Source organism: Pithys albifrons, chromosome 13, assembly GCF_047495875.1.
Source record: "Pithys albifrons albifrons isolate INPA30051 chromosome 13, PitAlb_v1, whole genome shotgun sequence".
In the NCBI taxonomy this organism is placed as follows: domain Eukaryota; kingdom Metazoa; phylum Chordata; class Aves; order Passeriformes; family Thamnophilidae; genus Pithys; species Pithys albifrons.
Window position 1 is genome coordinate 6,795,466 of NC_092470.1, and position 22,682 is coordinate 6,818,147.

At 45.8% G+C, this 22,682-nt stretch overlaps 4 protein-coding genes and 2 non-coding genes across 6 annotated transcripts; 4 read left to right on the plus strand and 2 right to left on the minus strand.

Moving 5' to 3' along the window:
• Positions 1-384: 384 nt before the first annotated feature.
• LOC139678184 (feather keratin Cos1-1/Cos1-3/Cos2-1-like) lies at positions 385-702 on the plus strand. The gene has a single exon (XM_071568833.1). It carries the CDS (start codon positions 385-387, stop codon positions 700-702), a length of 318 nt encoding a protein of 105 aa, XP_071424934.1.
• Positions 703-1,584: 882 nt separating this feature from the next.
• Positions 1,585-1,666, plus strand: TRNAS-AGA (transfer RNA serine (anticodon AGA)). The gene has a single exon. It is a non-coding gene; the product is annotated as a tRNA-Ser (tRNA).
• Positions 1,667-2,626: 960 nt separating this feature from the next.
• On the plus strand, positions 2,627-2,698 carry TRNAM-CAU (transfer RNA methionine (anticodon CAU)). Its single transcript has one exon. It is a non-coding gene; the product is annotated as a tRNA-Met (tRNA).
• A 3,806-nt stretch (positions 2,699-6,504) lies between these two features.
• Positions 6,505-6,828, minus strand: LOC139678185 (beta-keratin-related protein-like). The gene has a single exon (XM_071568834.1). It carries the CDS (start codon positions 6,826-6,828, stop codon positions 6,505-6,507), a length of 324 nt encoding a protein of 107 aa, XP_071424935.1.
• Positions 6,829-8,486: 1,658 nt separating this feature from the next.
• Positions 8,487-8,810, plus strand: LOC139678186 (beta-keratin-related protein-like). The gene has a single exon (XM_071568835.1). The coding sequence runs from the start codon at positions 8,487-8,489 to the stop codon at positions 8,808-8,810; it is 324 nt and encodes a 107-aa protein (XP_071424936.1).
• A 1,131-nt stretch (positions 8,811-9,941) lies between these two features.
• On the minus strand, positions 9,942-14,167 carry LOC139678188 (olfactory receptor 10C1-like). The gene is made up of 3 exons (XM_071568836.1): positions 13,240-14,167; positions 11,287-11,324; positions 9,942-9,953 (listed from the first exon to the last, which is right to left on the minus strand). The coding sequence occupies exons 1-3, from the start codon at positions 14,165-14,167 to the stop codon at positions 9,942-9,944; spliced, it is 978 nt and encodes a 325-aa protein (XP_071424937.1).
• Positions 14,168-22,682: the final 8,515 nt, after the last annotated feature.

The following is a 22,682-nucleotide window of genomic DNA, read 5'->3' on the forward strand; positions in this document are numbered from 1 at the left end:
GGTTTAGTTCCAGCAGAAGGGGATCAAGGGGTGTCAGGTGCAGGGAGATCTGCCCAGTAGAATTTGCACCTGCAGTGGTGGAAAGAAATGGCCTAGTGCATCCCCTGACATCTCTAACACAGTCATGTCTGTTCTGGATATGGGCTCTGAACAGTCTTTCATCAGGTGCCTTAAACCCACTCTGCTGGCTCTTATTCCTAAAGCTGGACAGTCTTCCTTTGCTTTTCTTCTGAGTGCAAAATGTGGGTTGATGGAGCTGTAGGTACAGAGTGTGTTCTTAAATCGAATTGTGTCCCTGGAGAGAGCTGAGGGAAAGAGAGATGAACTGATACTGAGGTTGTTGCTCTCTGCTCTGTGTTGCAGCTCTGCCTCCATCACCGAGAGATGTCTTGCTGCAGACCCTGTCCCCCACGCCCCTGTGGCCCCTGTGGCCCAACCCCACTGGCAAGCAGCTGCAGTGAGCCGTGTGTCGCCCGCTGCGCTGACTCGACCGTCTACATCGAGGCCACTCCAGTGGTGGTGACCATGCCAGGCCCCATCCTCACCTCCTTCCCTCAGAGCACAGCCGTGGGATCCTCTCTCTCAGCTGCTGTTGGCAGCTCCCTCAGCTCCTCGGGGGTTCCCATCTCTTCTGGGGGCTCCCTTGGTCTGGGGGGATCAGGGCTGTGTCTGCCTGTGCCCCGCTGCGGCATGAACTGCTGAGGATGGCACAGCATCCCCTTTGTGCTTGGGAACTGGGCCCATCTCTGTCTCTTTCTGACCCCTGCAATTGTGTTTCTCTGTCTCTGTTCTGTGCCACTGCATTTGTTGCTTCTCATTAAAGCCTTTGTGCAGCATCACTGGAGAGTTGTGGTCGTTTGTTCTCCTCCTCCCTCAGGCTGCCACCTGCTCTGCAAGGATGAGCACTGGCTGCTGTCCTGAGCTTACCATGCACTGCAGAAAGATCTCCCTGATCTTAGACCAGAGAACCAAGAGACTCAGTCATTGAGCTTAAGTCTGTAACCTTAAGATCCTATAGAAACAGTTGCTGAGTTGTTCCTTGAGAAAATTAATACAGATATTTTGAGTGAAATTTTCAGTCTTCCTAGTTGCGCTTCACAGAAATCACATGAAAATACGGACAATTCACTGTTTTATTACAGTTGTTGAAATAAAGTCCAGGGATGAGAATGGAGTCGAATATATTTTTCATGGCCTGATGTAGACATAGTGACTGCAAGATGAGGTTGGCCTGGGCATGTCAGCAGGAAAGTGAGCATGTGCAATCACAATCCCTGTCTTTTTCACTCCACTTACTCATTGATTTTTGAAGCAACACAGAGTGCTGCTGGGGAGTGAAACCCCCCCTCCATGGCAGGATATCCCACATGGCCAACTGAGGGCAAGGGTCTATGAACTGCAGCCCCAGCGCCTGGGGTGACACCTCTCAGGCCTCTGGAACCTTTTCCAGATGCCCATCTCACTCTGGGAAGGTCCCAACTACAAATGTGGAGTTGAGCCTTGCTCTGAGCTCCCTGGGCACTGATGTCACTGCCCAGGGCATGTACTGAGCAGGGCAGAAGGGCTGGAGTAGGGCTGGAGCAGGTAGTTGTGGCCGAGTGGTTAAGGCGATGGACTAGAAATCCATTGGGGTTTCCCCGCGCAGGTTCGAATCCTGCCAGCTACGGCACCAAGAGCCCTTTTGGGCCAGCTGCTGGCACTTGCAGTCCTGACACTCGGGGGGCACCTGCACAGCTCCCAGCCCTGAGGGCTGCCAGGGACAAGAGCTGCAGGCTGCCCACAGGGCTCCTGCCCTTGCACACCCAGCTCTTCCCCCACAGCCGCAGCACATGAGGAGCTGCTGGAAACCTGCCCAGCTTCTTTAAGGACAAGGGAAACCCTGAGTGGTCCATGGAAGGGCAGGGCAGAAGAGCCCATTGCTGGGTGTGCATGGTCTCTGCCTTGAGGGATAGGATAGCAAGGGAAAAGAACCTCCCAGACTTTGTCAGTACAAATGAAGAAGAAAAGAGCAAAATGAAGAGGAGACCTGGAGCTGAGGATTGCATCATTTTGTATTAGCATCCAGAGTCAAGGGCAAGTTGCTCCAGCTATGCAACTTGTTTAGAAGCATAAACTGCATAAAATAAGAACTTTCATGTTAGGGTAAACAGGACCAGCATTAGTTGCAGCACCAGAATATGCACAACTAAAGGAATAGAATGAATTAACGTTGTTAATTAAAGCAAAGGGTCCCTCTCTCACTCCTCGGCCAGCAAAGGACTGATCTGTATCCCAGGTACAGTCCTTCAGCCTCCTGGGAGAGGAGCTGTATTTGTGGTGAGGGCTGCAGCTGCCATGATGTGCCTGGATTTCAGGTGTCCTGGGCTCTGGAAAGCAGCCAGGCTGTGCCCTGTGTGTGGGTTGCCTGGAGCAGCTGCAGAGGCCGAGTGGGTGGTGCAAGGACAAGTGTCCATGCAGAGCTTTGGGCAGGAGGTGTGGGAGAAGGACAAGAAAAAGAGGTGAAGTTTGCAGGGAGCCCCTTTTGGTGGCTGTGCAGGGTGAGAGGAGAGAGGAAGGGAAGGAGGGGAGTGCAGTAGTGCCAGGCAGCAGCAGGCCAGGATGGACAGGTGAGAGCTGGGCTGGCATGAGCAGAGTGGCGCAGCGGGAGCGTGCTGGGCCCATAACCCAGAGGTCGATGGATCGAAACCATCCTCTGCTAAGCTCCTTTTGCACCGCTGCTTCCTCACCCAGCAACTTTTACCCTGCACTGCTGCAGCTTTCTGAACATCCACATCCATGACCCTGCTCTGCCTTCTGCCCCTGCTCCCTCACACTGCCACCTGCTTTCATCCTCTGCTTTCTCAGGCACCAGCACTCCCCATGTGCCCCTCAGCAAGGCAGATGGGTAGGGGTATGGAGCAGCAGGCATAGTTCCCCCCAGGAGCACTGGGTGTCCTTGGGAAACAGGTGTTCCTCTGTTCCCATCAGGCAGCTCAATCCCCAACTTGCTAACCACAAGAGGGGACCTCCAGGGCTCTGCAGGTGGGCAGGGTGATGGTGGTGGTTTGGAAAGAAACAATGCAGTCCACTGAGAGACCTGAAGGCTTTTCTTTCTCCCAGTCTCTTTACTGCAGTTCTGATTTGTGGGATGATCTAACAGCAGGGCCAAGCTGCTATTCCCAAGAACACTCTTGTCTATAGATGGCTGGAAGTTGGTAATGGAGGGGAGACACAGTGTCATATTGGTGTCTCTTTGAGAAGTAAGGTGCTTCCCTGCCCTGGCACAGCTTTTACCAGTGTCCTCCACAGCACAGAGACATTCACAAATGTTATGTCATGTTGAGCAGCCATGCCAGCACTCCAAGATGGTTGCTCTTTCCCTTTCCAGGCCATGCTCTTCAATGGCCATGGGCCCTCAAAGGCAATTAATTAAGAGTGGCTTCTTCCCTCAGTCCTCCCTGTCCGAGTCCTTCCATGAACTGGCAGCAGGAAGATTGCATGAATATCTACAAGGGAGATACCAGAGCACCTGATGGGCCAGAAGTCAGAAGATCACTTGGGTGTTGCTGGTGAGGTCACCTCTGTCTCTGCAGGTGATGAGATATCCACAGGAATATTGCTTGTGCTAGAGGTGCTTGTCTTCATTCCATAGGGCACCCCACTGCATATCTGTCTTCTTAAATCTGAACACTTCTGGGTGCAAAGAAAGTGGACAGCATCACCAACATGGATATGTAGCAAATCAAGACTGATTCCATATTTCTGGGGCAAGCAGGAAGTCTGTGATACTCAGATGGTGTTCTGCTCTACCCTACCAAAGAGGGGAAAAAGGCTCAAAGAGAAACACACTCAGCCACTGGGTCAGGATCTGGCTGTGTAGCTGGTACCACAATCAGGGAGTTGTCACTGAGAATCAAAATAACAATATTCCCTCCAAGGAACAGCAACTGCTGGACCGAGATGGGATACAGCTGACAAAGTGCAGCAGCTCTGCTAGCCCAGTCAGGAAGCCCTTAAACTGGTTCTCCTGGTGAAAGGTAGCCAAGTGAGAGCACAAGAGGCAAGGTACACATGTCCTTGGAACAGCAAGACACAGTGGAGGATCTCTCCCTTCTGTAAAAGCAGCATGACTTGGGCACCATCTCGAACACCTGTACACAAGTGCAGGGAGCATGGGATACCAATAGGTGGAGTGAGAAGACTGTGCATAGTCCAGAGCTATAATCTCTTTGGGATGGAAAAGACAGGGTGGGAGTAGTTTCCAAGACTGGTGCGCTGCAGTAGAGGGATGTGAGCTTTTCAAGAAAGACAGGATGGGGATGCAAGAGGTCCTCTACAGACCCCGCACTGAAGAAGAAGGAGGCCTTCTTGGGCCATCTGGAGGAAGTCTCTCAGCCACAGGCCTGAGTACTCACGCATGACTTAAACCACCCCAAAATGTACCTGAAGAGCAAGATGTCTGGACACAAGCAGTCCAGGAACTTATTGGAATGTATTAAAGACAATTTCCTGATGCATGTAACTGAGACAGCAAATAGATAAAGTTCTGTGTCATACCTCTGATTTACAAGCTAAGAAGAAGTGGTGGAAAATAAGGTGGCCAAGGGCAGCTTTGGTGCATAAGACAGTAAAGCTGTGGAGTTAGAGTGAGAAAGTGAGCAAGGCCAGCAGAATTGCAAGCCTGCATTACAGAAGGGCAGAAACCACCCTGGAGTACAAAGGGGGCCAGGAGAGGTGCTTGATCTTCAAGGACAACCTCTGTGGAACAGATCAGTTCATTTAACATGCATAAAGTTGAGCAAGCACAGGGCCTGCATGGATGTATGTGGTGCTCCTAACTTAGCTGGGACAGGAAAAGGAAGTACACAGACAGTGGAAGTAGGAGAGGACTATATGGGAGGATTGTGAAGGCAGTTGCTCACACATTAAGAAATGGATTAAGGAAAGACAAACATCCCAATGCAACAAGCCCAGAGCTCATGTGAAAGCAAAGGGACTGTTGGCAGCAATTTCCCCTGACTGCCAGTATGCACCATCCACAGCTACTGCCAGGAGAAACAGACACCTCTAAGCATGGGGAGTCCATCACAAAAGTCACACCATGAGTTTGGGGTTCCAGCAGTAGGGTAGGGGGTAATGTATTGACCCCAGGCAAGATGAAGGGGAGATATCCAAAAAGACTCTTGGGATGAAAGGCGGGCCAAGGTTTGAGGTATTTGAGTTTGCATAAAGTGCATGATGAGTTTTTTGCAACTACTCCTTTTCTTTTTTTTATTTTCCTTTTTCACACTAATAGAACCATAGAATCATAATGGTTGGAAAAGACCTCCAAGATCACTGAGTGCACACATTAAGGTTATTACAGAAGGCCAAATTATAAAATTCTTCACACCATAGTCTGAAAAGACTGGCAGGATTGGAATGAAAAGAAAGACAAGTATGGGTTTTTTCCTGGAAAAATAACATGGCTAACAGTATTTGGACAATAAGATGAATTGGCTTTGGCCTGTGAAAAGGTGCAAGAAGTTTAGCTAAAGGTCGAGTTTGTACACTAAAATGTCACCTGCCACTCAGCTTACCTCATGCCTGTAGCCTCCAAAATACTCTTAGATTACCCAGTGACAACTATACCCATGAGTGAGCATCATCTTCTGCAAACACTCACAGCAACAACACTTGGATGGGCAATTTCCTGGCCTCACTGTCCCTTCACTGGCTTGACCAAACCTGCAATGGTTCTGTGCCCGAGCAACATAGAGGGTGGCACAGGGCAGGTGGCAGGGAAAAGAAGTCTCCCCTACTCCATCAGCAGGCCACCAAGTGATGCTGTCTGCCTTTCCCCAGTGGATATTTTCCATTCTCTTCTGCTCACCATGGACATTTGGGAAAAGACCAAGCAGGAGGCCATTCAAAAGTGACTGGCCTGCAAATGAGGCAGGGGCAGCATGGAATGGCTGAGCAGGAATCTGTGCATCAACCTGTAGAGAAATTTCCCAGTTTCCGCAGCACACGTTGCCCAGGAAAAGTTGCAATTTCAGGAGAAAGAAACACGAGGAGACTCAGGCTGGGATGAGGCATTTCTTTAATTAGAACAGAAAGGGCTTTGTGACAGGAGAGAAAAAGGTGCTGAGCATGAGAGGGGAAGGGCTCTACAGCACATCACCCTTTGCAGCAGTGGGATGCAAAGGACCTACAAGGCGCTCCTTTCTCCCCTTCACAGCTACAACTGGGGAGGATCCTCCCCCATCCACAGCAAGGGCAGGGGAAGTGCTTTGCTGGATCAGAGCAAGAGCTCCGGAGCCCGAGAGGGATGATAAGGGCCTACTTGGGGATAACAAGGAAAGTACAGGAAGATTAAGAGCAAGAAGTACATGATATCAAGGGATGATGCACAGTTCCTGTCCTTTCAGGGGCAGAGGCAGGTGTTCCACACACTGTGAATCCACAGGCATCTCCCCAGTCCTGGATCCAGATCTTGTTTCTCCGTTCCTGGTCATCCTTTCCAACATGAGCGATCCACTGGCCCTACCAGCATGGATTGCACAAACGCAGGGACCCACAGAGACCGCTCCCAAGGCCTCCGAGTCTCCCAAATCCAAGGGAGCCCCCAGAAGAGATGGGAACCCCCGAGGAGCTGAGGGAGCTGCCAACAGCAGCTGAGAGAGAGGATCCCACGGCTGTGCTCTGAGGGAAGGAGGTGAGGATGGGACCCGGCATGGTCACCACCACCGGTGAGGGCTCGATGTAGACGGTCGAGTCAGCGCAGCGCTGAACACAAGGCTCGTTGCAGCTGCTTGCAAGAGGGGCTGGTCCACAGGGGAAGGGGAGGCAAGGTCTGTAGCAAGACATCTCTCGGTGAAGGAGGCAGAGCTGCAAGACAGAGCAGGGCATAAGCATGAGACAGAAGCCGAGGGAAGACAACAGCTCAGAGCCTCAAGTGCCTGCACAAGGAGATCGGCAGGGTTCGCACTTACCTGGCTGACAGGGGAGAGAGCAGCGAGGACAGTCGATGGCAGGTGTGGAGACACAGGGACTTTTATACCATGTCTCCAAAGCCTCGGGGTCCCAAAGCGTTCTTTGTGCATGAAGCATTCTGCTAACTTGCAGGATTTGTTTGCAACGTGCTCCTGGATGTTTACATATTTTTCTCTTTCATCGAATATGTGGGCAAGAATAAAGGTGCCCTTTGAGGTTCATCAGTCATTATGTTGCTCCCTAAAGCAATGGGACTTGTTGTCCATCATGTCTAGGCTGCCCACAGAGACACAAAGTGGCATTGCTGGCCACGCACATTCCTGGGGCACAGTCTCCACCACCACCCCTCCATACCTCACCCTGACCTCAGGCACTGAGGAGTTCAGCACCTGAAGCCACCTCCAGGTTAGTTCCATCTCTGGACCTTGGTGTGCCCAGCAGAGATTCATAGGCTACACAGGTGTCTTTAGACATTTGGGCAATGGTCCACCAGCTTCTTTTTGGCTCATCCTCTGTCCAGCTCTTGCACTCTTCCACTTTCCTGCACCCAGCACAGGTACTATTGCACTCCGACACTGACCCCACAGAAGCACCTGGGAATTCTGGTTCCCAGTCTTTACCACATCCCACAGAGGCTCCTGGACTCCAGAGTGAGTATGAGGGGAAAAACAAATTCATTTTGGCTTGGATCAGCCTCAGGCAAGGAGTCATAAGGCCCTTTGAACATCTGTCCATGCCTTTGATAGACTTGTTTTTCAGTAAACAATAAATCCTTGGAGCTGAACTCATATGCCCAGTGGGAAGAAGAAAAGTAAAGGTTACATTGTCTAGGAAGAACACCTTTCCCATCCAGGAGTGAAACAGCTGGACCGTCCTGATCAGAGTGACCAGCTCAGCTCTTTGGCCTCCCCTTTGATGTGTTGCTGATATCCATATGACTTGGGCAGTGGGTGAGCCACACGGGCTGATCATCACAGGCCTCACCAAATGCATATGTCAACAGTGAGGTGGCTTCAGGTGCTGAACTCCTCAGTGCCTGAGGTCAGGGTGAGGTATGGAGGGGTGGTGGTGGAGACTGTGCCCCAGGAATGTGCGTGGCCAGCAATGCCACTTTGTGTCTCTGTGGGCAGCCTAGACATGATGGACAACAAGTCCCATTGCTTTAGGGAGCAACATAATGACTGATGAACCTCAAAGGGCACCTTTATTCTTGCCCACATATTCGATGAAAGAGAAAAATATGTAAACATCCAGGAGCACGTTGCAAACAAATCCTGCAAGTTAGCAGAATGCTTCATGCACAAAGAACGCTTTGGGACCCCGAGGCTTTGGAGACATGGTATAAAAGTCCCTGTGTCTCCACACCTGCCATCGACTGTCCTCGCTGCTCTCTCCCCTGTCAGCCAGGTAAGTGCGAACCCTGCCGATCTCCTTGTGCAGGCACTTGAGGCTCTGAGCTGTTGTCTTCCCTCGGCTTCTGTCTCATGCTTATGCCCTGCTCTGTCTTGCAGCTCTGCCTCCTTCACCGAGAGATGTCTTGCTACAGACCTTGCCTCCCCTTCCCCTGTGGACCAGCCCCTCTTGCAAGCAGCTGCAACGAGCCTTGTGTTCAGCGCTGCGCTGACTCGACCGTCTACATCGAGCCCTCACCGGTGGTGGTGACCATGCCGGGTCCCATCCTCACCTCCTTCCCTCAGAGCACAGCCGTGGGATCCTCTCTCTCAGCTGCTGTTGGCAGCTCCCTCAGCTCCTCGGGGGTTCCCATCTCTTCTGGGGGCTCCCTTGGATTTGGGAGACTCGGAGGCCTTGGGAGCGGTCTCTGTGGGTCCCTGCGTTTGTGCAATCCATGCTGGTAGGGCCAGTGGATCGCTCATGTTGGAAAGGATGACCAGGAACGGAGAAACAAGATCTGGATCCAGGACTGGGGAGATGCCTGTGGATTCACAGTGTGTGGAACACCTGCCTCTGCCCCTGAAAGGACAGGAACTGTGCATCATCCCTTGATATCATGTACTTCTTGCTCTTAATCTTCCTGTACTTTCCTTGTTATCCCCAAGTAGGCCCTTATCATCCCTCTCGGGCTCCGGAGCTCTTGCTCTGATCCAGCAAAGCACTTCCCCTGCCCTTGCTGTGGATGGGGGAGGATCCTCCCCAGTTGTAGCTGTGAAGGGGAGAAAGGAGCGCCTTGTAGGTCCTTTGCATCCCACTGCTGCAAAGGGTGATGTGCTGTAGAGCCCTTCCCCTCTCATGCTCAGCACCTTTTTCTCTCCTGTCACAAAGCCCTTTCTGTTCTAATTAAAGAAATGCCTCATCCCAGCCTGAGTCTCCTCGTGTTTCTTTCTCCTGAAATTGCAACTTTTCCTGGGCAACGTGTGCTGCGGAAACTGGGAAATTTCTCTACAGGTTGATGCACAGATTCCTGCTCAGCCATTCCATGCTGCCCCTGCCTCATTTGCAGGCCAGTCACTTTTGAATGGCCTCCTGCTTGGTCTTTTCCCAAATGTCCATGGTGAGCAGAAGAGAATGGAAAATATCCACTGGGGAAAGGCAGACAGCATCACTTGGTGGCCTGCTGATGGAGTAGGGGAGACTTCTTTTTCCTGCCACCTGCCCTGTGCCACCCTCTATGTTGCTCGGGCACAGAACCATTGCAGGTTTGGTCAAGCCAGTGAAGGGACAGTGAGGCCAGGAAATTGCCCATCCAAGTGTTGTTGCTGTGAGTGTTTGCAGAAGATGATGCTCACTCATGGGTATAGTTGTCACTGGGTAATCTAAGAGTATTTTGGAGGCTACAGGCATGAGGTGAGCTGAATTGTTCATGCATTCCTCGGCAAAGTGCTTTTGGTCCTCCCGCCAGCTCCTATCCTTGCTGAACTTAATTCTCTATCCTGTGGGCTGATTTTCTTATTTAGGAGGTCAGGATCTCAGGAAGGACAGCAATTAGGAGTAATGGTGTCTCTCACCACCTTTAGACCCTTTTCTTCAAACTACTCAGTCCACTGAAGGACCACAGGCAAGAGTGAAAGAGAGAGGACCAGTCCTTTTGAGGTCAATCCTATGGCCAGATGGATCCCTGACTGTGCCACAGTGGTCTCTGCCAGACCTTTCAACTCACCAAGATGACTAAAACTCTTTTGTGTGCCCACACCAGTTCTGGAGAAGTGGCCCACCTCTGCTCTCTCAGTGCTCCCATTAGATTATGCTCTTCCCTCTGCCAGATGCATTAGAGTTTAGGGAGTCAGAAGAAGCACTCATGGTGAACACAGTCACCATTCTCATTTTCATCACTTGCAGCATAGCCCAGTGCAGCTGAATTAGAGTACAAAACAATCAAGTCCTGCCTGTTGCTCTGTCCCTTGTCTTGCCAATCCCCTCTCCTCAAACAGAAGTCTCACAGGAGTAAGACTTTTTTCCCGCCACCAGCATGTTTACAATCTTGTAAGCAGCTACTGAAGGCCACATGGTGTAGGATGTTTGCATTTGACCTGGCAGCCTGGGCCATGAGAGCTGAGATGTCCTGAGATACTGTGAAGATTGGAGCCATAGCTCAGGAAATTATTTGTTTCTGTGCAACCAGGTCTGCAGGCTGTACTCCCTCTTTTGCTCCCAGAAACCTCTTTCTTGTGGGAAGCAGGTTGCTCTGCAGCAGGACAGGCATTCCTGGAGAGACCTCCTGCCCAGAGTCATGAGCCCACCAGACACATCTGCCTCCTTGATCCAACTGTCCTTCTATGACAGCATTGTCACTGCTTTATGGAACTCTTCTCTAAGTCCATATGGCCAGAACTCCGCAGAAGGAAAAGGAAGAGGACAATAAGTCCAGGGTATAAGGCACAAGACAGATGCTTGCAAAACAACAGCTCTTCTTCCTTGGCAGATAATCAAACCTTTCTGCCCCACCCCACACTTGAAGACACTCACTACTGGTGGTCAAATTATTTTGAGGAAAGTAATTCAGGGCTGTGGAGAAACAGCCTTATGGACTCTGACAAAGACTGATGCTGCTGTGGGCTGGCACCAGTCCCAGAGTGCTCACTACATGTGTATTTCAGGCAGAGAGCCCTGGCGTGCTCAGACTCTTGTGGATCTTCCCTTAGCCCTGGAGAGTGTGCAAAGCTGCTGTGCACTCCAGAAAGAGGACCTGCCTTGTGTCAACCAGCATGTTTGATTTTCCAGTCAAATGCTCAAAAAACCACCCTGTGCCACAACAGTGTAAATATAAGTGTGAGAAAAATGCTTCTGGCCTCCAGGGACACCCTTGCTTGCCCTCTTCCTCTGAGAGCATCCTGTCTGCCTGTGGCTTATGTGGGAAATGCTGAGCATGGGCTGTACCAGCAGTACCTGCCTGCAGGCAAGAGCAGTATAGAAGCAGAGACATATTTTATGTGTAGGCACGAAAGTGTGTCTACATCCATATGTGTCTCTATGTAAATCCTTATGGAACTCATTCAACATGACACGTGCGAAAATAATATTCTACCTCCAAACAAGAGAAAAATTAAAGCATTTAATGAAAGTTTACAAGTTGACATATTGGGTTTTCATTTTTATACATGGTGTACAGCATATTTGGAGAGACTGGAATCAGTAGATTTAAGTAGGACAGTGTTTTGAAGATGTTTCTGTGAGTGTTTTATGTTTTTAAGTCTTTCAGTAAGACTGATGAAAGATTCTCTAAGTATCTTTTACATTAAAAATCTGAAATGCTTCTCAAGTAGTTACAGAAAAATAATAGAGAGGAATAAGTGTAGAAATACAAGAAAACACTCATAGTAAGTCAGACAAAAATTTTTTGTTATACTTTTCATTGGTAGTAATTTGAAAAAGACATTTTTGAAAAAACTCCTCTAAATTCTTATAGTTAAAACTACTGTCAATAATATAGATTATCCTTACAAGACATAAAAACACACTGAAAATGTAAACAAGCTGCAATTCAGATGCATGTCTTTAAAATTGTTTATGAATGCTGAAACAATTGTGTTGACATCTGTAATGAAAACTGTTAGTTGGAAAAAAACAAGAAGAAAATATCTTCCATCCTCTTTTCAGTTCTTTGTCCCTTAAAGCAGTCTTTTAAACACTATTCAAACACAAGACACAGTAGCTATCTCAGCACAAATTTTGGTGCAGATCAGTGCCCTCTATGGTTATGTCACACAACATTTAACATTTTTGAGAAAGATTCTTGTTGATAGAGGAACTCTCACCAGAAAGTTAGATTTGGGAGGTGGAGTCTGATGGTTTTAAATTTTCTCTTACAACATTGAAGGATGTGTTGAAGATGGGTTTAATCTCCCTTTCACATTCAATTGATTTCATCTGCGTGAAAGTCCCTAAAACACAAGGGCGGGATTTCATCCTTTTCTCAATCACATTTATATAGGTATCTTCAAAATAGTTAGGTGTCTAACCTCCTGTTAGAGTCAAAGGAGGCTTGGAGCTTGAATTTTAAATTGAATATGTGTGTTTAGTGCTATTTGAGGTGGCCTGGAATGTACAGGACTTCCCAATGCATTTACCAGAGATGACATAGACATTTATGATCATCCATAGATAACACTATGATATGTCCATGACCTCCTAAATTATAATCAGGAATAGAGTTCCAAAACCTATGGAATTTCAAATGACAATAGATGTCTGTCTGAGTACAGACAGAGTGACTCTTTGGAGTCCAGAGACTAATTCCTTTGTATATAAAGGAGAGATGTATGTTGGGTCACTTTTATCACTCTATAGACTCCAGTGACCATGGCCCAGTCTGGACTTAGGAGCAGGTTTCTGTGTTGGAGATGCCCCCTGGCATCCTGCCCACTCCTCAGCCACTTCTGCAGAAGGCAACATCTTTTGTATGTCCTGTGCCGTATCTCCAAGCCCGTGTGGACAGCTGAAATGTCCCAGGGGATTTCAGGTGGCAGTAGATAACTCTGTAATGAACACAACTGCATAGATCCAGTCAGATGAACTTGTCTCAGAAATGTATAATGGTTTGAGTTGGAAGAAACCTTTAAACATCATCTACTTCCACCCGTCTGTCATGGGCAGGGGACCTACCACTAGATCAGTTTGCTTAAAGCCCCATCCAACTTCTCTTTGAACATTTCCAAGGATGGGACTGAACTCAGGTGAGGTGAATGCCTTCCTAGCTGAAGACCTACCACTGTCTTTCCTATATCCCTCTGGCAATGCACTGCTGTGGATTTTTTAGGAGAGGTATTTGTGGATGGCTGTTAAATTGAGTGGGACTGACTTAGGAATTGGAGTGAAATAGCTTCATTCTCATTTTAAAGAGAGCCCCTTTCACCTCCCTATTCCTAAGGCTGTAGATAACAGGATTCAATATAGGGATCACAACAGAATAGAACAGAGCGAAGATCTTGTCCACATCCAGGGAATAGCTGGATTTTGGGCGTATATAGGTGAACATACATGACCCATAGAACAATGTCACTACAGTGATGTGTGAGAAGCAAGTGGAGAATGCTTTATACCTTCCCTTGACAGACTTGATTTTGAGGATGGAGGAAATTATGAGGCCATAGGATACCAAAATGAGCACAAAAGGCATCAGGATGACAAAGACACCACCCAGAATGATCTGTATCTCATTCCAGTAAGTGTCCCCACATATCAGCATCAGCACTGGTTGGATCTCACAGAAGAAATGGTTGATCGTGTTGGAACCACAGAAGGGTAAAGAGAAGACAAATGTAGTGTGCCCAAGTGCCAGCAGGTTGCCACATATCCATGAGGAAGCAGCCAGCTGAATGCATACCTTCTTATTCATGATATCCGTGTAATGCAGAGGGTTGCATATGGCTCGGTAGCGGTCATATGCCATAGCAACTAAGAGGTAGCACTCAGTTGCCCCAAAGAACATAAAGAAATACATTTGTGCAGCACAGCCTGCAAAAGAGATGGATGTATCACCTGAGAGAAGACTGACCAGCATTCTTGGCAGAGTGACAGAGGTGTAGCAGATCTCCAGAAATGACAGGTTCCTGAGGAAGAAGTACATGGGAGTGTGGAGGACAGGGTCCATGCTAATTACAAGAAGAATAATTAGATTTCCCAGCACAGTAATTATGTAAATAGATAGGAATAGCAAGAAGAAGATGACTTTCATATCTTTCTGATGAGAAAAACCCACAATAACAAACATGGTCACAGAAGTCTGATTTCCAGTGGTCTCTTCCTCAGAGGATTTCATCTTGGAACAATAAAGACACAGTGACAACAGTGAAAGAGTATGGTACATCTCTTAAGTCAAGTCAAATAGTTCTCTGTTGTTAGCAGTAGTTTACATGAAATTTAGAGAGTCAGTTTCAGTCCTAAAGAAGGAAGACAAATCCCACTCAACCTGTCCAGTAGCCCTTAAGTCTGTTTTTCCATCCTCCCCCCTATTTGATATTAACTTGGTATGATGCCTGGGTTATGTGCATGTTCTGTTAAAATAATGTTAAACTCTGGAGGATTTGGGGTGAAATTGTTTCATTCTACTTTCACCTTACATCAGAGCCTGGACACATATAACAGCTATACATCTTAAAATGAAAGAGATGACCTGTCATGGTGCACTTTGTCTCCTAAAAGCTTAGGAAGAATTGGATGACAATTTCAGATCTCTGTGTGCACATGGACATTTAGGCTCCTATGCACACATCTGTTTTGCATGTCTCAGTCATTGCAGATTCATAGAATCACAGTATGTTTTGGATTGGAAGGGACCTTAAAGATCATCAAGTTCCAAGCCCTCTGGCATGGGAAGAGACACCTTCCACTGGACCAGGTTGCTCAGAGACCCATCCAATCTGTCCCTGAACACTGTCAGGTATGGGAGTGTCACACAAGTTAGTTATACAAGGCAGCCACTCAGAGTTTGAAGATCTTTAGGATTGAGAGAAGTCTCACTGTTCACCTGAAAATCTGCCAAGAACCTCGTGGAAATGAAACTGAGTAACTGTGTTTAGACACCCTCTGACTCTCAGGCAAAGAATTCAGAATAAACCAATACCAGTCATGATCAGATAAAATGGCTTTAGAAAGATGCTGTAACCTTTCAGGACACTTCATCATGATCATGCCTACAAGGCCTTAAACTAGTCTGTCCTCGATAACGAAAGGCTCCACAGTGGCCTCCTGAGTTGAAATAGAAAATGGCCCTAAGAATCCCTTAGTTTTTTAAAAGCTTGTTCAGGATTATAGTTTGCCTCAACTGTCAGGGCCTCGTCACCCTCACAGGCAAGAATTTCTCCCTAGTATTTAATCTAATCCTACACCATTTCATTTTATGCATAGCACTGGGTAATAGACTCTCCAGTATAGCACAGGATGGTACAGCCTGTACTTTAAGGTTCCTTCCTTCTTTCATTCTTCTCTGGAAGAAGTTAATAAAGTCTTTGGGAAGACAGGAAACCCTGGTAAGGCCTTTAGAAAGGAAAAGGTAACCTTTTATCTTTGGTACCAAATTTAGCTAAAAAAAGGTCTTCCTCAGGAGCTTTCAAAGCCACCTTCCTCTTTCCCCCAGCCATAAAGGAATGACTTCATAAGACATTGTTTATGAGGGGAGGCCAGAGACCTCAGGATGAGAGTGTAAGTTCTAATATATTACTTGAGGTAGATGATGTGAGAATCATCCCTTCTTCATTTTCACTGCTGCTGTTTGACCCCTCTAACTTCACTTTTCCCAGCATTTTTTCAGATCTGTTCTACTCTTTGTCACAGCCCTCTCTGCCTTTTCTTCCCCTGGTAATTTCTTTTCAAGTGAGCACTCCTCAATTTGTAGGTTATATTTCTAGTAAAAATAGGTGTTGCTGTTAATGCAAATTTTCAAAAGAATCTCTGCCTCCTGAATTCCTGTGTTTCATGTTTGTACAATGGATATGCATTAGACACAGGGAAGCACTCTCTGGTTCATTACAGCTGTAAATTTCCTTTTTAATTTCCCTCAAAATTCTGCCTTGTGTCTGCAGATGACAAATTCTAACACATCCTATCAAATTTTAACATGCAGGATGCTTTCTCTGTCTCTTAAACTCAAGTAAATATTAAGAAATTTTCCATATTTAAAAGAAATTACCACAAATAACAGCATTGTCATCCCTCTATACAACCAATGGGAAAAGGCACTTTAATATAGCATATCACAGGTTCCCAGGTTGGGCTTTAATTTCTTATATGAATTAGATTAAACTGACCATAATAATATTAGATGAAACTTTTTTGGAAGGGAATGTGCTGTATCTGACAAAGATTAAAATAAAGTTGACATTAGCTTTTGTTCATAGTCACTGGTGCTGAATTGTAAACCAGCGTGCTAAGCCCTTAATAAAATGTAGTTATATTTGAGTTCAAGAAACAACAGAAACTGTTCAGATTCAGTTGAATGCAGTTAGTTCATCGCAACTCAATGACTACAGGAGAAATTACAGTTAAGCCAAGATATTTTTTACCTACCTCTTCAGTCCTTCTCTTGTTTCTCTGTTCCACCTACTAAATCAGGGGGGAACTGAAGTATTTGGTATTTCTTCAGCAGCCCCAGAGACATAGTCCCTGTTGCATTGCAGGTGCTCTCTCAATGAGATCATAGAGAAGGCACATAGTCAACACCTGAGCTCTGCAGTGACCTCTCCTGAGACCTGTATGATCAAGCTGAAGTGTGAGAGAAACTGAGGTTTATAGCCAATTTCAAAACACAACTTGTCTCGCCACCCTTTGTCTGTTGAAAGTATGGATCTCCAGGTACTCCAACCCTCTGAACTCTAGAACAGTGGAGCAGTGATGTCTGTTAATGAAAAGCATTTTTGTGTTGACTTTTAGGCTGGAAGGTCCTGCTGGGGATAAAAGGAAAGAAGAACACTTAAAGAACAAAGTCCCTACTGTGACCTTTTGACTTACAGTATATCAAAGAAGTAAAAACCTGTCAATGTGTCCTGGAATAACCAAGCAGCTTCATCACCTGCATGAAGAAAAGAAAGAGAGGCTTATAATTATGTTACTGGTCCTCTAAGACTAGATAAAAAATGCTTTGATTTTTTATTTTAAATATTGAAAAAATTTTAATATTTACTTGTGGCTCTGTTGGTGAATGTAGAGGTTTTGTTACTGGACTTCAATCCCAGCTGGCCACAGAGATGGAATGGGACTTAGGGACACATACTTGGTATTCCTTGAGAGTTCTGGTAGTGGCATATGTAGGTGCTGTTTAAATCAGTGCCCTTCTCAGTGGCTGTTTGCACAGCTGACATAGCACTGTGTGTATGTGTGTATGTGTGCCCCTCTAGGACACATGTCCACAGTTCAATGAACATGTGAATGGGACAAAAATAAAAAAGGAAGAGACGGAAAATGGTCAACATAAATACAGCTGGTGAGAAATCATGCCCAGTCAACCTGAGAGCCTTCTGAAACACACTTCTGGGTCTTGCAAACAACAGGAGAGCAGTAGATATCACCTACCTCAACTTTAGAAAGACTTTTAGCATTGATTCCCACAACTCATGGGATGGAACTCGGGACATTACAGGCTGGGCAGGTGGCCAGTCAGATGGGTAAAAAAAGGTTCAACACTTGATCTTAGAGGGTGATGGTCAGTGGGTAGTACTGTGCCTGAAAGCCAGTAAGGGAAGCACGATGGGGGCAGAATCTCTCACCCATTTTGTTTGATGTGTTTATGAACTTCTTAGAGGAGATACTGAGTTTACTCAGCATGGGCGGATGACACAGTCTCAGGGTGTGATTAGCTGGTATGTTCACATAAAAAATGCTGTCTAAAAAGACGCAGAAACACTGGAGAATTGAACAAAAAAGACAATTCTGAGGTCAGAAATAACAGTGCAAAGTCCTGCTCTAGAGAAGGAAGACCTTGCAACAGCATGGACTGTGGACTGGGATTGGCTCTGCCCAAAAGGCTTGTGGGAGCCTTCTCAGTCAGGAAGTTGAACATGAGCCAGGAGTGTGCTCTGACAGCAAAAGAAAAAGAGGGTTGAACTCCATTAAAAGAAGCATAACCAAGAGCCAAAAGATCAATGGGAGAGGTCATCCTCCTGTCGTTATTGAGAGCTTGTTAGATCACAACTAGACACGGCTTCCAGTTTTAGGCTTTCCAGTAAGGATAAGTAAGATATCAGCAACCTGGAGTGAGGTCAATGAGAAAATTTTATTTAAAGCTTGAAAAAAAAAGAAGAGCTAGGGAGGCATTTTATTTTATTTTTCCTACTTTCTAGGTCACAGATTGAAAAGTCTGAATAAATAGGAAACAAGTAGTTGAAAGTCTTTATTAACCATTTTTCTTCTTTTTTCCTTCCTACTTAATTTCTGTAACATTGGTGAAAGTAATCTGAATGAAACAGGCTGTGAAATAGAACTTGTCTATAAGACAATAGAAATGTGAAATAGAAAATAGAATTTGTCTAAAAGTATTGGAGCTGCTAAATAGGAACTTTTTCCAGCAAACACTTTGTTCAGCTGGAAGTTCTATAATGTTTCCGGTGAATTTTTGATGCAGTTTTTCCAGAGAGTTTCTTCTCCTACTAACAAGGTCTTCTCTGCAGTTGTGTCATCAGCCCCAAGTTGCTAGTGTGCCCCATGGAGTGTCTGCACCACGGCCTCACTCCCCAGAGGTCCTTAACAAGGACTGAAATCCATGCTTGGTACAGTTCAGCCTTTATCTGTGTCTGTGTGTCTTTGTGAATGTCGAGATCAACCAAGAGAAAGTTCAGTAGACCCATCTCAGGTACAGAATCCAGCACTTCCCTTTAGTAAACTTCATATGGTTGGTAAACCCAGGTCAAGAAAGGCTTTTGATCTGGACATAACTGCACCAAGTTTTTAAGGTCAGGACTTTTGACAGTTCCTAGCTTAGTTCTGATTCTGAAGAAGTGCATGAGTCACTCTGACAGAAGGAAATCATCGTATCTCCTCCCCTTGAAAGGGCAGTTTCAGATTGTTTGAAGGTTTGAGCTGCAGCAGAACTGTACCAGCCCAGGTATGAGTTTATTGGAATCCAACTTCAGGATCAAACAAATGTGTCCTGAAGGCTTCTTGGAGTAAAAGGTATGTGTACTTTATCTTTCATGGCTTTACGTTCCATATGCTTTTGTTTTATTGAAAGTGGCTTTTAACCATTGTGTGTCTAGAGTGGGAACTGAAGATGAAAAGGAAGAAAGAAAGAAAGAGAGAAAGAAAGAAAGAAAGAAAGAAAGAAAGAAAGAAAGAAAGAAAGAAAGAAAGAAAGAAAGAAAGAAAGAAAGAAAGAAAGAAAGAAAGAAAAAGAAAGAAGAGCTGAATAACTGAAATAACATTCCATAATTTCAAGAAAATGGCAGATACAAATATAAGAGTGATTCCTTTTACCTACAGTAAGGTGGTCTACAAGGAAAAAGGCACAAGGGATTCTAATGGAAGCACATCCATTCCACCAGGCCTATACTCTATGCTCCAGGGTATAGAGTACAGCCTGTTGTGACTTACTGACAAAATGATTGGGTATATAGTAAGTATCAAAGCTTTATGCATTGTTTAAACAAAAACTGTGGGGTCATAAGGGAAATTAACTAGTTACCACCAAGAGTGGAAATCCCTTTCCAGTTTAGTTGCATTATCCCATGCTACCTTTTGAATTTCAGTGAGCAAATTGCCTTCATCTCCTTACTTTATAGTTACTGTCTCAGTAAACTGCACCCACAACTGAGAAGCACATGTGGTGCAGAATATGCTACAGTGACCATACTGATTAGCATAAAGAAGAGAACTGAGTGTCTTCACCCTGTGGGTTGAGCTTGTTGGTGTGCACACCAAGGTTAGTTCATGCTGGCAGTGATTGCTTCTACAGGAATGATAAGCTGTCCTCTGATGGGTAACTTGATCTTCAGTGGGGGTGCATTGTGGCTGTTAGGTTTGCGTTGTTGGATACTGTTGTTGGTAGTGGAGCCAAATCAACCAGAACTTCAGAAATTCCACCCTGAACCACAGCAAAAATCCAGCGCTGTGATACACCAACAATCCTTGAATCAGGGAGGGCAGGTGTCATGTACAGCAAGAGCACAGCAGTCTCTGGATGGTTTTTAAGGTTAGTGTTAATGTTCAACCCACACACTGCCATCCAGCAGATGACAGGTTCGATAGCTCAGAACAGCAAAGCCCAAAATGTTTGCTATATGGGCTGTAATTGCAAAGTAAATGGCTGACATCTGCTTCTCACGCAGGAGGCATAAATTAATCTTAGCAGCCTGGCAGTTTACATTTGCTCTGTTTACTCCAGTGACTTAAATTCCTTGCCATCCAGGTAGTACACCCAGTTCCTTGACATCTTGCTGTGTTAATATTGAATGTGCACCTGTATCTCTTAGAAAATTTATTTTTTGTTGATGAGAAACAACTGGAATCAGAATTATTTTGTAGACTTTGATAGAACGCCACTTGCTGGATTCCAATGTCACCTTGTTTATGGCCATAATCCTCTGGCAAATCATCCTACCTGAATTGGATTGAATAGGATCATTTTTGTTGTGTGATTTTCTGCTCCACCTCAAGGTCTAGTAGATTCACGGAGAACTGAAGAAGATAAAGAACCATAATTCCCTGGTTCTCTGTTTTCTGGATCACACCACATGTTTCCATCCCATGGAAATCTGCCATATGTTTCCTGGAACTTTGATACCATGTATATTTTTGATATTCTATAAATGGCATCATTTTAGTAGTGATTTCCTGACCCTGACCTTCACAGGTTCAATTTTTATTAGGAGTAATTTCTGTATATGGTCCAGGCTCTAAACTCTGCATTTCTTCCTGTAAGATTCACTCCTTTTCATACACATTGCAAAGCTCCTCCTGAGGTTGCAACAACCAACACCTCTGCCTGCAACCTGCTCTCCCTCTCATGGTTGTGCTTGGCAGCAACCAGCCCATCTGCCTGCAGCCTCTTTGCTTTTTCCTACTGGTGCCCAGCAAGAAGCAACTTTTTCTCCCAAAGATTGCTTTCTCTCCCCTCATTGAACTGATCCTGCAATCCTTTTCCCACATCCTACAGAGATCCAGTGTTTTCTCTTTCTGCCTATTTGTTGCCATACCTCTCTTTTGGGGCAGTGATTAAAGGCACTCCCCAAATGGCACATAAAACTGCTTTACCTTTCCTCTTTCATACCTTTTGTTCACTAAACACTGCATTTATCCATTTAAGCACAGCCTCAGCTATTTGCCAATTTTCATGTACCCATTCCATCCTCGGGGGAGACAGACAGGCCTTATAGCCTCTCAACTTTTCCAAAATCAGGGATCTGACCATATGCTTATTTAGACCAAGGACCTGAAAGAGAATATTACTCTTGTCTGAAAAGAGCTGTTATTCAGGAAAAGAGGAAAAGAAAAAATTCCAACCCTACCCTGAACAAGAGTAACTCAATAAAATCCCCAAAATAAATAAAGTAATGTGACAGGCAATGCACTGACAGCAGTAAAATCATTCTGACTATGTTTATTTTGCTTGGCTGTTCTAATTGGGTTCCAGCTTTGGGAAATAGAGTCCGTAGTTGAGCAATAGTGGCAAAAGGAAGTTTATTTTCCCTGTGAACAAGACACTGCTGACTGTATTACAATCCTCATAAATCAAAGTTTCCATCTTCATTGAATCATACATTCAAAGATTCATAGAATCACAGAATGGTTTAGGTTGAAAGGGTCTGTCAAAGACAATCTATTTCACTCCCCCTTCCATGGGCAGGATATATTTCACTAGATCAAGTTGTTCCAATCTCATCCAACCTGGTCTTGAAGGTTTCCAGTGATGGGGTATCCATAACTTCTCTGAGCAACTTTTTCCAGTGTCTCATCACCCTCATTGTAAAACATTCTGTTGTTATGTCCAGTATAATCTCTTTTAGTTAAAAAACATTGCCTCTTGTGCTGTCACTACAGACCTTGGTAAAGGATCTTTCTCTCTTTTTCTTACAGCCCATCTTTCAGTATTAATGTCTCCTTGATGTGATGTCTTCATCACTCTCGAAAACCACAACTCTTGCCTTTCTTCATAGGAGACGTGTTTCAGCCCTCTGACCATTTTTGTGACCTCCTCTGGACTTCCTCTAACAGGTCCACATCTTATGCTGGGGATCCCAGAGCTTGATGCAGTACTTCAACTGGACTCTGACAAGAGTAGAGAGAATCATGTGCATCAACCTGCTGGCCATGCTTCTGCTTCTGCAGCCCATCACATAATTGCGAGTGCACGTTGCCAGCTCAAGTACAATTTTTCACCCACCAGTACCTGCAAATCCTTTTCCACTGCTCTGCTCTCAATACATTGAATCATAGAATCACAGAGTGGTTTGGGTTGGAAGGAAGCTTAAAGATCCTCTCACTCCAATCCCCTGCCATGGGCAGGGACACCTTCCACTAGATCAGGTTGCTCCAAGCACCATCCAATCCAGCCTTGGACACTGACAGTGATGAGGCAGCCACACTTCTCTGCGCAACCTATGCCAGGGCCTCACCCCTGTCACATGGAAGATTTTTTTTCCATTATCTAATTTCCAAACCTACTCTCAGCTTAAAGACATTCCCCCTTGTTTTATCCCTCCAGGCCCTTGTAAACAGTCTATCTCCATCTGTCTTGCAGGGTCCCTTCAGCTACTGTAAGGCCAGAACAATCTCAATTCTCTTAGCCTTTCCTCATATCCGAGGTGCTCCAGCCCTCTAATCAACTTCGTAGCCTCTTGTGGACTTGC